This window comes from Seriola lalandi, unplaced genomic scaffold (genome assembly GCF_002814215.2).
Source record: "Seriola lalandi dorsalis isolate HSWRI2012SDOR001 ecotype SW California unplaced genomic scaffold, Sedor1 jcf7180002054861, whole genome shotgun sequence".
In the NCBI taxonomy this organism is placed as follows: domain Eukaryota; kingdom Metazoa; phylum Chordata; class Actinopteri; order Carangiformes; family Carangidae; genus Seriola; species Seriola lalandi.
In genome coordinates, this window is record NW_019525414.1 from 2,426,534 (window position 1) to 2,441,441 (window position 14,908).

Sequence of the window (14,908 nt, forward strand, 5' to 3'; positions counted from 1 at the left end):
ATTTAAATCGAGGCAAAAAAGAAAAAAGAAAAAATATACATACCTCGAAAAGCGTATATATATGCATGTATGTCTGCATTAATTTGATAAATTTCATATTATATTTCATATTATAATTTCAAAATATTACAGTGTGATAAAGCTAAATGCTAGAATCATTGCAAAATTCTAACATGAATTCTCATATTTCAACTCCCTAGAGGGAAAAGATTTTGTTTGTTTGTCGCCCCCTGGTGTTTAAATCCATTGATAAATGACAAAGGCTTCATTAAAAGCTATGGTTCACCGAGAACAGTGAATAAGGCATGACACTGATGGATATTAACACATTGGATTACTTGTTGGCTACCAAGGTCGAAGCCGATTTTGAAAACCGTTTGATTGCCATAAACATTGTTGCAGGCGAACCGAACCTATGGATGTATTATAGGACCCCACAAGTTGGTTTAGTTGGTTGCCACTTCCCTGATCGATTGTCCCCTACATCCTTTGAATGGTACGGTCCGTTGCCTAGGTGCTAGTAGAAGCCAATTCACTCCGCCACGCCTGTCCTCAGTACTTGGCTTTTTTGTCGCTGTTGTTGAAAGGTGGGTAAAACCTTAACTGCACACTTTATGCGCAGCTTCTCCACCTCAAAGAAGTTAGTGTTTAAGCCGGAGTCCCCAGTTATCATAACGAAAACCTTACGGTGCTCACCAGTTGTTGCCAAACGGCCACCGGAGAATGCAATGGCTACCGTTAGCGAGCTAGCATTAGCTGGATGTGAAGTATACCACGACTACTTTGGAGCCAACTTTGCTAACTTGCTAATTGCTAGTCACAGTTGTCACAGTTGGTTATTTACTAGGTTATAACACAAAGCGGTAAGCAAGGCTATGATTATTAGTTAAGAAAATCTTTCTGAGTTTGCGTGGCCAAAAAGGAATGCAAGTGGCTGTTGTCCTACCAAACCCTCGTTTGCTCCTCCTCGTCAGACATTTTGGGAAGAGTGGTTACCTTGAAAATAAAGATGTTTTAATTGCACGTGAAATGAAACCTATGATTTATTAGCAAGAAAGGGGGCGGCACTGTCCACATTGCAATATCATAATATAGATGTTGGAGCTAAATGCAACGTTTTCAACTGCAGGACAAGAAGACGCCTGCTGAGGAGATAGAGCTCTTAGCCTCATGCTGTCCATGTTATATTCATCATGATAACATAGCAGCATATCAAACATAGCTAATCAACTTGAAGCTTTGCATAGCCTCAGGTGATGCAATGTAACTCGTCTCTTAAACTGTTTGCCTATGCCTGTGTAAGCTGAGGTAGCTAGTCTAATCCCAGAGTTTGCGACTGCAGGTCCTAACATGACTTGACAGCATTGTTCTAAAGTCTCTCATGTTTTACAGGGAAACCAAAGGACAAGAGACGTTGTCATGGATGAAACAACAATGGGAGTGATGAAGTTTGAGGATCTGCTGTTCATTGCAAATTCAGATTGGTTTATGTGTGATACCATGTAGGCAAAGTTGTTTTTGATTGTTTCTTTCACCATCGAGGAAAACGTTCGTCACTCACAGATGCAGCTTCAACAAACTTAATGTATGACCATGGATCATGATGAGGTAACATTCATAGCTGTTAATTTCCTTACAGATATAGTGCCAGTCACTGTTGAAATGCTTTGTTCACTGCTCAACACCAGAAATGTTTGATGGAACTTGTGCAAACTATTTTAATCTACATGATTTGTGACATAATTTTATTATTATTATTATTATTATTATTATTATTATTATTATTTATTCCACAATAGCAGGAACATAGACTAGTGTGTGTAATGTTTAAGTACATCAGGCACATGAGACCTGATACCTAGCTTGTGACAATATGTTGTGTGTTGTTGGAGTTGCATGGGGGGCCTGCTCAGGTTACAAGCCCTACAAAGTACAGTATTGAATTCAGCAACAGGTGTTTAGTGCTGGCATGCCACTCCAATGTTGTGTCCCTCTCCTTTGTGTCATGCAAACTGCTCAGTTTTCATCAAGGCTGACAGCCTTGAACAGTTGAACAGTTGAACACTTGCTAATGCAGGATACTTTGTTGGATCATATTATCGCAAAAGTAAGTAAAAATAATTTGCCTATTATGTTGCAGCTGTCATGGCGTGAAATATTTCAAAAATCATCATATAACATTGTATAGCAGTATGGTGCATACAAATGTTATGGAAATTTGAGCCTTTCTATCAGCCTTTAGGTAAATGACACTTGAGCTGAATATACATCGTGCTATGACAGGCAAATCTAAAAGATAACAAGCAGTGTGCCCATTGCTACTCATTCACAAGCTTAAGTTGATGCTTTTTGATTCACCATGCTATACTGACACGTATTTCACATCACAACCTGCTGCCTAATATGATAGTTTAACACTTTACTGATGAACATGATATCAGATCCCAAACATTCAGCTCCTCTTCTGGGTTCTCAGGTGTGGACGGAGCTGGACCAAATTTCTATGCGGCTTCAGGAGGATGGCTTACCTCCTGCAGCCAGTGCGGAGGAGCGGCAGCGTCATCTGTGGCAGCAGCTGCTCAGAAGTGAGGCGAAGCTTCAGTCAGCCGCCCAGGAGCTGCAGGCTTTACGTACCCAGCAGGCCAATGAGATGAAGGAGGTGAGACACTTTGGATTCTTTGGTGTTTTAGTTAACCAACTGTTGCAAAAGTGCTACATAAAAAAACTAGTGCCCTAATTTTGTGCACCTTCATTGTGTTCACCTTCTTTTCATTGGGTATAGCTATAGACATATTAAACTGCTTTAGGTAATGACTCACACACTTATTGGGAATGGGTAAGGACTAAGCCACTTGCTGGTATGCCAGTTACAGCTGAATTACTTTTGGGGTTTTGTCTTTTTGTCTGTCAGGTGGAGAGCTATGTTGCACACATTCGTGGGCTGTTGGAAGAGCGTGAATGTCTGACTGCAGACTATGAGAGAGACAATGAACACTTGCGACATGAGCTTCACCAGATCAGACAACAACAAGGTGAATTCACTGTAGTTCAGTGTTGGCATTCTTTACTTTGGGTTGTAGCCTAACCTGAGTCACGTAGGCTCCTGAGCAGAATATTTCATACACGTCTTAGCTAATAATTTTATTTGCCATGAATGCTCTAAAATTGTCTGTGGATATATCAAAACTTGTGTGAGTTGGATATTTACTTGTGTTATTCTGTCTTGTCCTAAATGTTATTTCACCACCTTCCATTCAAACTACTGACCAGTGTAAACTCCCCTTTCTTCCAGAGAGTCAGAGCAAAGAGCTGGCAGAGATGCTGGCTCAGGAGGACCTTGGGGAGATGGGCTTGAGCAGCCCCAGTGAGCAGGTGGCTTACTTGCTGGTGGAGAGGGCCACACTGCTGGAAAGGCTGGAGGCTGCTGAAAGGAGACTGGAAAGTCAGAGCCTCACTGGCAATTTGAGGGAGGACCACCACCAGGTAAAGGACTGACCTACCTCAGAGGACTGTTTCATTTCCTCATAATGCCATGGACCGCATAAGACCACTTCGAACTGTTTTAACAGTTAATATAGTATGTACAGTGGTAGAGTTAATTTTTTACCATTTCAAGTATAAATGTAAGGTTTCAGTGAAAGTACACAGCCTCTGCCATTTTGAACAATGAGTGTACAGTCTTCAGTCATCGAATTCTCAAATTAACCTATCCAAAGGCTTTGTAGTTGTAGTGGAATGTAATGGTTAACCATCCAAGGCAAATGCAGAGACCATATAAATGTGGTTAAGTGAGTCTCTGTCTTTCTGTGACACTTGGACAGGAGCATATTCACCACATGATGGAGGAGGAGCTAAGGCAGCAAAGGGACAATATACAGAAAAGCATAGATAACATGACAAAGGTGAGGTGACTCTCATTTTGTCCTGCTGAGTTGCATGTCTGTATAACTTCTCAGACTTTCCAGGTTGAATTAAGTTTGGAAAGAAAAAGAACGACTAATTTTTTTTTTTCAGTTAAAGTACAAGGATACAACTTGATAGTTATTTAGTGTCTGTTGTGATTCTGCACACGATGGTCTTTCCTCTCAGCAGTGTGCATCCCAGAGTCCATGGAAGAAGCTGTTTGGGCTGCGCAGGTCTGGTCAGAGCAAACACAATATTACCCCTGTAGGTTTCCACCTCATAGCTTATACTAACTTAACAACTAACACTGATATTATGATGAGGAGTCAAATGAGAGCGTCACTGGGTTGTTTATGAGTGATGGCTTTTTGAAATACATTGCACACTGATTATGTGCCTTGATATCTGCATGATCACTATGATGCAGACAACATTGCTTGTCTCATTAACGCATCTGTCGGTATAATTTTCTAACAACTGATGGGTGTTTGAAAAGGGTGGATAGGAGGAACAGTAATGGCATGTAACAGGTAACAGCATGTATACTTTCTGTCCCACTGGTCCCTCAATGCAGGTGAATCCTGAGATATAAGATTGTACTGTAACTCACTGCCCTTGCTTTTTTCCAGGCCTGCAGTGATGATGAATTTCAGCCTCAAAATGCATGTCTCTCACAATAGCACGTTGGGCCACTTGCATCTCCGGTCTTGCTACCAGTATTCTTTCGTTCTGTCGTCCTCGCACTCTAACTATCCACAAATCATTCTTTAACACCAGGCCCACAGTGAGGAGATATCCCAGGAGCGAAATGAGCGCCAGCGGCTGGAGCGGGACCTGGAAGAGGCGTCTAGGCGGCTGGCAATGGCTCATCAGGATATCCGCAGACTCACCAATGAGCTGGATGTTGCCAAAAACAACAACCTAGATTCAAGTGGTATGTTGCAAAGACTTACAGTAAAGTATTGTGAGTATACAGTATGTTAGACTTTGATATGATGCTTTTAAAGACTACGCACATTGTTGCTGTGGTTATAAGAAACACACATGATGGCATTGAGTAGCCATGATTTACACATGCAGCCCCAGTCCCTGGTCTACCCAGTTTGTTACCTCTGACCTTTAAAATACTTAAATGTCCACATACTGTTGTCAGGCTACAGATTTGTTTAATATAGCAACTTCACTTTCTAATCAGTGTATTTTTTGTGAAAGTGGATTGCTAAAGGAAATCATTAAGAAAGGTTATAAAAGGTGTGGATTAGCAGAAAGCATATTTTCTGCTTTACAGAATTAAAAATATGCTTATAATCTCAGGATCTGGGATTCAGGGAATGGTCCAAGAAGTAGAAAACCTGAGGAGGGAAGTGGACAAACTGAAACACTGTGGTGAGACAGATTTGGGTGTGACATAAATTACTGCAAGAGTAACTACCTGACTAGGAAAAATGCACTTACTATTACTGTCACTTGTTGCTCTCCATTGGTTCTTGAACTTTCAAAACAGGTACATTTATTATTCTTTTTAATTATGTTGTTATTATTTTGTTTATTATGTTGTTCAAAATATCATTTTCTATTATCACATAACCAGACAAAGCCAGTAATGTAAAACTAGTTCTAAAAGTCCCTTTTTTTTTACCAAACAATTCTTAACAAATTGACAACACACCATTAACAGCCATGGTGCACTATAGGTAGGTTTAAAAAGGTAAAACAAGAAAAAGAAAAATACATTTTCATGGCTGTATTCATGGTGATGGTTCTCTCTCCACAGATATGATGAAGCTGCAGCGGGCCAAAGAGCAAAATGACAGACTAGATGCTGAGAACAGAGCTCTGAGAGAGAGAGTGCGCACTGTAGAATCTGAGAAGAAAAACCTCCAGGAACAGGTTGATATTTACTATATTTATTTATTAAAATAAAAATTCCAAAAACCCACAAAACTTGTTGCAGCTGATTTACATTGTTGTTGTGTTTGTTCAGTTGGCAATAAATGATGCAGACCAAGATGTAGTAGCTGAAGAGGATCGAAAGGACAAGGGCATTAGCAGTGAACCCCAAAACAATCTTTCTGCCTTGTCAGCTCAAGAAAAAGATCATATTCACAAACGGTAAATTCATTCATTCCTCAATCACGACAAAATACTGTGTGGTACATTTATGTTGACAAGTCAAGAGTATCCCACCTGCTCTTTCTGACTGAAATCATCATCATTCTCTGTTAGGTGTCACGAGGCGATGGAAGATGGTCTTGTTCAGGTAAGGGAGTTGCAACGACAGCTCCAAAGGCTACGCAAGGAACAGGAAGAGCTGGAGGAGAGGAACGAGGAGTTGGAGGCCCTGCTGGGGGAGGCCCAGAACGCCAGCAAGGAGGAGGGTCATCGCCATGAGGGAGAACTGGAGGGATTGCACAGGAGGGTAATGAACAGCACTAAATTATTGCTCAAAACCTATATATAATTTCTTAACCTTAGAAAAGATTGATCGTGGAAATGGTCATCTTTAATGACTGAGTAATAATCTGAACTGGTCATGCAGATCAAAAGCCTGGAGGCAGAGCTGAAGAAGCAGGATGCCCATGAAAAAATGATAAAGAATGGAGAAGAGGTCAAAGCCACCGAGTCCTACTTACAGCTGGTAAGAAATTACTTTTCAAGGTCTTTACTGTTTCCTCTGGGATTAGTGACAGTAGTGTGTCAACACAGCAGGGGCACTACGGTTCATGAAGGCCTTGACTACACAGACTTAAATAAATGACTGTGATTTATTCAAAGCTCCTTATGAAGCACAGATGGATGTAATCCAAATGGTTAAAATGTAAAATAAAGTGAATTTGAATAGGTTTTGATGTTATAAGCAGCAAAAGGACAATAAATGTGATCAGGACAGGGACTGTCAAAGTATCCCAACTTTGTCCTAAAAGATCTCTTTTGGACTCATTTGCCTGCAGAGGTTAAATGCTGCTACATTAGAGGAGATTTAACACAGTACTTCCAATTTCACAGTACTTACAGTACTTTTTTCACCATGTGTGAAGCACCTAAGGGACAACAGCCAGGAGAGACTGGCTCTGCTAGAGGCACGGCTGACTGAAGAGAAGGACTGGAGGAAACAGTTGGAGATTGACCTCAATGCTGCCCAGGCTGCCCTCAAAAAAGACAAAGAGGTAAAAACTACACATATCCAGTCCTGTGTCTGGCAGAAAAAGCAATGACATCACAGCTACATAAGTATGTAAAATTCAGTTTACAGTTACAAACCACACAGTTAACTGTATACAATTCCTTCATTCTCACACCAAAGGCTTTGCAGATAGGTGAACGAGAGCTGAAGAAGCTGAGACTGGAGGTTAACAGCCTTCAGACAGAATGCCAACAAGGGAAAACGCTCATCAAGAGCCTCACCCAAGTCAAAGGGGAAAAAGCTGTTCTGGAGGAAAAGGTTTGTTAATATAACATGTCACTGACACAGGAAATATTTGATTAGAAATAAAGATGAATACATGGTGTGCTAAAGCATGTTAATAGGCAGAAATATGTCCATTGTATTGTTTACAAAAAAAATCTTACAAACTCAGCATTAAAACCAATAATATAGTTAGAAACTATATGAAATAATATGAAAATAGTTTATATTTATTCAACAAATTAAAATAAACTTGACAACCTTTGACTGTAAACATGAATGCGTTTTGACATCTACACAACTAAAATAAGTTTGTCTCCATCTTTCTGTCCTGGACTCTGGCTGTCAGGTGGCCCAGATGGAGCGCACCCACAGCCGACTCCAGAGTGAGCTAGAGCGCTATAAGGATAGTAACCGGACCCAGGAGGACCGGAAGGAAAGCAGGCTTCACGTTGACCAGCTGCAGGAGCAGGCTGACCGCCTGACTGCTGAACTCAGCAGCCTCCAGACAGCACACAACACACTGAGGTTTTTGTCAGTCCAGAGTTGACAATGCAATAGCTGTTGGCTCATGCAGTAGTATGTGGGTTAGATCATAGATCAGAGTTGAGAGACAAGTGAATGTGCTACCTAACTGGTACTTTAATCTTGTTTCATGGTGAGTCACAAGATAGGACTGGAACACTGGCTCTGACTTGTGTTGTGTTGCATAAATGTGCATATTTTCCAGGGATGAAATGGTTTCTGAGCGGCTGCAGACTGCCGAGCTCCAAGCCAAGCTGAGCTCCAGTGTCCAGGAGAAGCTGGCAGCTGAGGGAGAAAGAGAGAGACTGGAGATTGAGATACAGCACCTCAACAAGCAGCTCAAGAGGCATCAAGAGCAGTTCTCCTCCACAAAGGAAGCACTTAGTAGCAGCCAGAAGCTTGAACTGGATACAACTCACATAGAATCTAGGTTTAGTACTGTGGAGAGTACCAAGGATGAAAGCTTGGATCAGGTAACTGGATCTCATGTTCTTTGGCAGGGTAATTTGAATTGTAAGAAAGGTCATATGTGAAATAATCGTGTGTGACTGTTCAGTTAATTAAATGTTCAACAATTGGGGCAGCAGGGTAGAGTAGAAAGAATGGCCTTCAACATTACTGTCCAGCTTCGATGTCTTTGAGTAAGGCACTGGGCCCCCACCAGCTCAAAGATTCTTTTCTGTAGCAAATTCTAACCTTTGACCTGCTTTTAGAGGAAAGCAAACAGAAAGGGAATTTCCTCTGCCAGGATGATATAGAATTCATATTCTCTATGTGCGTGTTGTATTTGTAGCTTTCATGCCTGAAACAGGAGCTGAATCATCTGCAGACCAAGCTGGAGGAGGAGCAGCAGCTGGCCTTTCAGCACCAGCTGGCCCTGCAGGCTCAGGTCAATGAAGCCCAGGCACGCGTCAAGGTACTTATGACCATAACACATCCATATCGAGCCCAAACAGCCATGCTGTTTCTGCAGTTCAATTTAAAATATCTTAAAAGGAAATGAAAGCTAGGAGTGTCTCCTTCGTATTCACTATTTTTGAGTTTCAGGTGTTTTTTCATTTCATTAGTTTTCATAAAACAGCAGCAGCATTATTGATTTATACTTAAGGTATACTTTAAGTATGCAATGACAATTGGTGATCTGGTTGAAGTGACAGTAATACAGCAAACATTTTTATAGCTTAGCCGGTAGCATTTCTGGTAATCTACCTCTTTTCTATTCACTTTGAGTTTTAATGATCATCACAAAAGCTTTATGCTTCCCAATTCTAGTACTTTGTCATGCTTTTGACAGAATTTGACTAAGATTGTGTCGAGCACATTGGATTGGCTTGATGATTCATAATATCCAAAACAAATAAAGCTGAAGACACTTCTGGCTTCTTGTATTTATTTGTACTCCCCCTCAGCATAAACCTGTCTCAGCCTTGTCTCTCCTTCTCCTCTTCAGTCCCAGGACTCAGTGCTGAGCCAGAAGGCAGAGGAGGCTAAACAGATGAAACAGGACCTGCAGAGGGCCCAGAGCCTGTTCACCTCAGCAGAGAGAGAGCTGCGCTACGAGAAAGAGAGGAACATGGACCTGAAGAGGCACAATACCCTGCTGGACCAGGAAAAGCTCAAGGTTGGTATTTAATTACAGAACTATGGAATTTCCTGATCGCCTCTGATATTTATCACTTAATCATCATCTCAATCACTCTCTTAGTCAGTCTTAGTCAGAGCAACTGTGAAACTGTAACACAAACCTTAACAGGGAAGGAAAGTGCTCCGCAAAAAACTACAGTATAATTGTTAGAATAGTTGTTGCATTGGTGTTAAACATCTGTTTTTGTGTTCTTGTCGGATGTTTCCTTTAGCTTTGTGCAGAGCTGAAGCAGGTCCAGACCAAGCTGGTCCAGGTGGGACAGACTGTCCACACTCAGGTGGCTGAGAGTGAAAGTCAGCAGCAGAAAATCAGGGAACTGGAGCTGGAACTGGCACGTAACTCCACATATCGCAGCGCCACCACAAGTTTGCAGGAGGACCTGCAGGCTGAGAGGGCGCGGCTCATTGCTGCTGACAAGAAGGTCAGTGCTGGAGCAAGGAATCGTTGCCTGGTGCTCCCACTGTTCATGATGTCTCTATTGAACAGATCAATTGATTAATTTCCTCTGCAATGCCCTAATTTCTGTACAGGGATCAGCACAGCTAATCTGGTGTTGAATCTGCTGCTCTTTTTCTGTTGATGCCGCATGTCATTGGCTTGTAATTACAAATTTCAACATTTCCATGTGAGCACTTTCATGGGTAGGTAGGTAAACCCAGAGTTAACAGGGGCCCAGTTGATTTTACTTATTAATTCGTCCTCACTGGTTGAGATTCTGCTTATCAGTGAAATCCCCAGGGAAAGCTGCAGTTTGAACACTAATGGATGCGGTTTCCAGTCTCTTGAAAATGCGAGGTCACAGAAGTTGTGACATTGCAAATGGCCTATTTGAATGTCTCCATACATAGCATTACATACTAATGGATACTCTCTTATTCTTTATATGTGTTGTTATTTCTGTGACCTGCACTTGAGCTTTAATAACATTCATTCTTATCTGAGCAGTGAGTATGCAGAAGAAGCTGTTAACTCTCGGCTTGTGTAGAAATTGCCGACATTACAGACTTTTTCTGTCAGACACCTTCAGGAGATCCTGTGATAATCTGGAAATGGATGGGAGGTTGGGAGCTCATGTTGCCTGTGTGTCTCACTGAGTGAATCCTGTGGCTTTGATATGATGGCAGGTGTTGGAGCTGCAGCAGCAGCTTAAGAATGCCCAGCACCAGCTGCGTGTGGAGGAAGCACGGGCCGGGGAGAGCAGCCGCCTGGAGCGGGACAGCAGGGATCTGTCTGACACCTTGTCGGCCCTGAGAGCCCAGCAGCAGGAGGAGCACATCACCAGGTCACAGAACATGTGGTGCTGCTGACACCGCCCACTTTTACACGTTCCATGTCGTACTAATTGTGCCATAAACAATATAGCAAGTTTTAGGGCATGATTCTGATCCACTATTTTTGTTGACCCTCTTTCTATCCATCTTTTCCTCTGTTCCCGCCTCAGGAAGCTGTTAGAGCAGCGTGAGGAGGAGCTGCTACAGCAGGTGCGCTCCCTGAGGCTGAAGGAGGCCTCCCTGACCAGGACCAACACAGAGATTAGCCACCGTGCCCAGCAGCTGGACACCCGCCTGGCCATCCTGGAGGCTGAGCTCAGGAAGGCCAGAGAGGAGGTAAGGAAAAGTGTACCGCAGTTCATTAGCTGTCATCAGAACTACAGGGCTTTGGACACCTGAGACGCCTTTGACACTCCTAATATGTCGATTTCACATACTGTACCATTTCAAAATTTTGCTGAAATGTGATTCACAGGTTGACGAGTTCTCAGCTTGCACCTCGCTTTCAGTGTAATTTCAGTCACATAAGATTCAACTTTGCATTCCTCATCAGTTTTTTCAGACCCGTCTTGAAAGCTTTGTTTTTTCCAAGGACAAGTTCTCATCATGCTTTTTACAGGACTGTAATGATAAAGTGAGGTTATTTTTTTAGGGTGTTGTGTTGACAGCTCATATCCAAAATTTTTGAACAGTCTGATCTCCCTCACTTTAACTCAATTCGTGATCAGTCTGAAGATTTAATCAGCAGCTGCAACCAGGTAAAGTCCCATATGCAGGGTGATAGAATCGGTTTTACTATAGTCATACATGTTCAGTATGTTATCAAAAACTGTAATACTTTAGTGCTGCTGACTGTTTTACAGAGTCGTACATCGTGGTGTCTTCACATTAAAGTGATGATCATGTTTATTGTTTATATATTCATATTTACCTTTGTGTTATGTGTCCTCCAGGTGAGAGATGGCCAGAAGTGCAGCCACAGACTGCAGGAGGAGCTGGCGGCCAGTCAACAGGAGTGTGACAGACTGCAGGCGGAGCTGCAGCAGGTTCTCCTCCAACATGACACACACGTTAGGTGAGACACAAATGACACCAATATTTTCAATGAATGCAATATTATGAAATTAACTCTATATGTATTTTCAGCTGAATACAGACACAAGGAGAAGCTGATGCTTTTCCCATGATTCATTTCCTTTTCTCCTCCAACTCAGAAAGTACAATGAAAAGCAGAGTCAGCACAAGACTAAGCTGCGTCAGGCCAAGCAGGTCTTTCTCAAGACAACGGCACAGAGGGACCGAACCATCCAAAAACTGGAGAACGACCTGTTACTGGCCTCCAGCCTCTCACACAAGGTCGCTCACATCATGCCAGATGCTGACTCTCATTACTTTTAAAGAAACAAGAAATGTTTGTGCTAGAACAATATTTACTAATGTCTCTCTGTTTTTGTCTCTTTCTTCCTCTTGTCTTCCTTCTTTCAGGAGAAGGAAAGGATCCAAACAGTGATGGAGGAAAATGAGAAGCTTTTGGAGGAGAAGAGGGAACTGTTGAGGAAGATAAGTGAGGCAGAAGAAATGGGTAGCAATGGCATGAGGACTGCCTCAACGGTTCAACACAGGTATCTTCATGAATTACTCTTTACACATTACCTGCTGAGTATTTTTTTGAGTAGAGTGCCTTCATTCCAAGTGGAAATTAAGCATTACATTTTGGATGTCACATCAATATACAACAACATTGCTGTTGTCATTAAATTCTCTCTTAACCATGAGACATAAGGGACACACTGGCTAAATTGTTTTTGTGAGTGAGTATGAACATGAATTCGTTCAAGGGTCAACGTCTTAGAAGTGGAAAACAGACAGCTACAGGATCGGACCCTAAAGCTCTCCAATCAAGTCAGTTCCTTAGAGCGCGCCCTGAGAAACGTCCAGTCGTTCTACAGCCTGGAGGTAACACTACACATACAGTATCTTTATGAGTTAATGGGACATGCAACCCAAAGTCCACAGATGTTCTTTACTCTTTTAAAACAGCTCATACAGCATTAGTATTGAAGAGTTTCAAATTTAAGTGTTTGCTGTCTGGCTGAAAATGGTACAACCTGATCATCAGCTACTGTGGCTGATGCTGAATGTTTTCTAAAGATAAGAGAAGCAGCTTGACCTTATGTAAATTGGGTGACATGTTTCCTCTTTTATTGTGATAAAACATTTTATGAATTTGATGCCAAACATATGATAATTGTAAATGCTCGACAGAATGCCAAGAAAGTGCACCACTCTGAAAGTCTCTGTGACGGCGTCCTACATACATCTACACTAAGGTAAGGCAGACTGACAGAACTAATTGTTTTATTTAAATGATTTCTTGATTGATATTTGTGATTTATGGTTTTGCTTAATTTTCTGGTGTTGCTAGAAAATGTATAAAGCAGTTCTGTTAAGCTCTTCAAAGAATTTCCAACTTATTGCACCTGTCATATTTCTCAAATTCCTCTACACACAGGTGAATGCTTGTATGTACAATTTTCACATTTGTGTCACCAGTCTGACGTCAGGTTCCTGTGACCCATTGGACATCCTGGACAAAATCTGCCGGGTGAAAGTGGGCGAGCGAATGCTGGTGGACGGCACCCGAGCGTCTGTCTCCACACACCAGCTATCAGAACAGGGTTACCTGAATCTCACCTCCCCATTGGCTCCTCCAGAGCCTAGAGGCACAGAGGAGAGCTCTATTAACAGTGACAAGGTATGAGACGTGTTACGCTCTGACGCGGTTGTTGCCTTTGTGTTTGCAACAGCAAGCTAGCAGCAAGGATGAGTGCTGTAAGTCATGCACTGGGTAGCATTATAGTATTCGACTCCGACTCCGCTGGAGATAGAAAAAATATGTTGAAAGCAAATAATTCTTGTTAAAAGACAGTAATAATGAAAGGGGGCTTCCACTGCAGTTCTGCTCAGGGTCATTTCTCTTTTGTATTGCAAAGCAGATTCTTGTTTGGCCTGTATTTTGATCCAGGTTCAGACTGAGAGGGAAATTATCGGGGATTTAAAAAAACTGCAAGTGTCAATCAATCATTTTTATGACATATTTTCAAGGTAACAGGATGTAATGGGAGTTTTGATTTGGAAGCCAGCTGGCACAAGCTTTGTTGGTCTGTTGTTTGGTCAGTTGCTTGAAAGACTTGTGTTGGTTTATGGGAAAGATCATTGTTGTTTTTTTTAACATATAGGATAAAGGTACTTCACACAAGTGCAGCGCAATATCAAAAATATTTCATGGGTGGATTCGAATGAGACTAGTTTAAACTAAGCACTTTATAAAAAGATTTACTTGTGTTTACATTTGAGAAAATGTAGCAGTGGAATACAACAGTGGGATATCAATGATATGTATTTTTCGTAGTTAAATTTAATCTTGGCAGTGTTTTCTATGAAAAAATGCCTGTGGTGTTCCATGTTTATGGTTTTACTGTGTCAAAATATCTTGAGACACATAAGACACATTTACAAGTTAAAAAATCTTGTGGAAAATGTTGTGGACCCACTTTATATCTAATATGAGACTGTGTGGTAAACAGAGATATGCCATTCCTATAGCTTGTTGGCTGTGGTTACTCCAGTATTTACAATGTGCAGCTTTGCTTGTAGTTTAAAAAAAACATCCAAAAAGTCGGGAAAAGCCACATAATTCCAGACGTTTTGTTTTGTCTATTTTGAGCTTCCATTGCTTCCATTGGTTAAGCTCGTAGGTTTCCTCCAGGGAAACTCGTGAAGTGCTTCTACTCCAGCCACAAAGACCATCAGCAGAGAGAAGTGTATTTTGTACATGGTATTAAATACATGACATTAATTATTTCATACCACTGTTATTATTTTCTTTCAGTAATAGAGTTATACACTGTGGAAACTATAGTCTATTTTGTCTATTTCATTGTGCCTGAATTGATGAAGTGTTAAACTTTATCTTGCTGCTGCGTGAATACGTCTAATAACAGAAGCCTGTTTGCGACAGATGTGTAATCTGAGATGTAATTAACAAGAACCTTTGACTTTTGTTGTAGTTATGTAAATACGTTTTTAAGCAAAATTATTTTCATAAATAAAAGTGAATAAATAACAAACTGAATCCTTGATTTTTTTTTTTTTTCC

At 41.4% G+C, this 14,908-nt stretch overlaps 1 protein-coding gene across 4 annotated transcripts; it reads left to right on the top strand.

The window, feature by feature from the left end:
• Positions 1–317: 317 nt before the first annotated feature.
• ccdc30 (coiled-coil domain containing 30) lies at positions 318–14,880 on the top strand. 4 transcript variants are annotated; one of them, XM_087179631.1, is made up of 28 exons: positions 318–587; positions 1,393–1,608; positions 2,477–2,659; positions 2,912–3,032; positions 3,293–3,483; positions 3,822–3,902; positions 4,090–4,167; positions 4,681–4,837; positions 5,218–5,289; positions 5,678–5,793; positions 5,888–6,015; positions 6,130–6,322; positions 6,443–6,541; positions 6,942–7,070; positions 7,208–7,345; positions 7,659–7,837; positions 8,040–8,307; positions 8,628–8,750; positions 9,285–9,455; positions 9,691–9,900; positions 10,604–10,761; positions 10,921–11,086; positions 11,704–11,825; positions 11,965–12,106; positions 12,236–12,372; positions 12,589–12,706; positions 13,016–13,080; positions 13,304–14,880. In XM_087179631.1, the coding sequence occupies exons 2-28, from the start codon at positions 1,588–1,590 to the stop codon at positions 13,509–13,511; spliced, it is 3,774 nt and encodes a 1,257-aa protein (XP_087035757.1). In that variant the 5' UTR covers positions 318–587; positions 1,393–1,587; the 3' UTR covers positions 13,512–14,880. The 4 variants fall into 4 exon arrangements, with proteins under 4 accessions (XP_087035757.1, XP_023283485.1, XP_023283486.1 ...); XM_023427717.2 differs by lacking the exon at positions 5,218–5,289 and having other exon boundaries at positions 319–587; XM_023427718.2 differs by lacking the exon at positions 5,218–5,289 and having other exon boundaries at positions 319–587; positions 4,093–4,167.
• The last annotated feature ends 28 nt before the right edge of the window (positions 14,881–14,908 follow it).

Coding starts and splice junctions, on each gene's coding strand:
- ccdc30 (XM_087179631.1), top strand. CDS start 1,588: ATGACCATGGATCATGATGAG. Junction 6,016..6,129: donor AAAGATCATATTCACAAACG/GTAAATTCATTC, acceptor ATTCTCTGTTAG/GTGTCACGAGGCGATGGAAG. Junction 7,071..7,207: donor CCCTCAAAAAAGACAAAGAG/GTAAAAACTACA, acceptor CTCACACCAAAG/GCTTTGCAGATAGGTGAACG.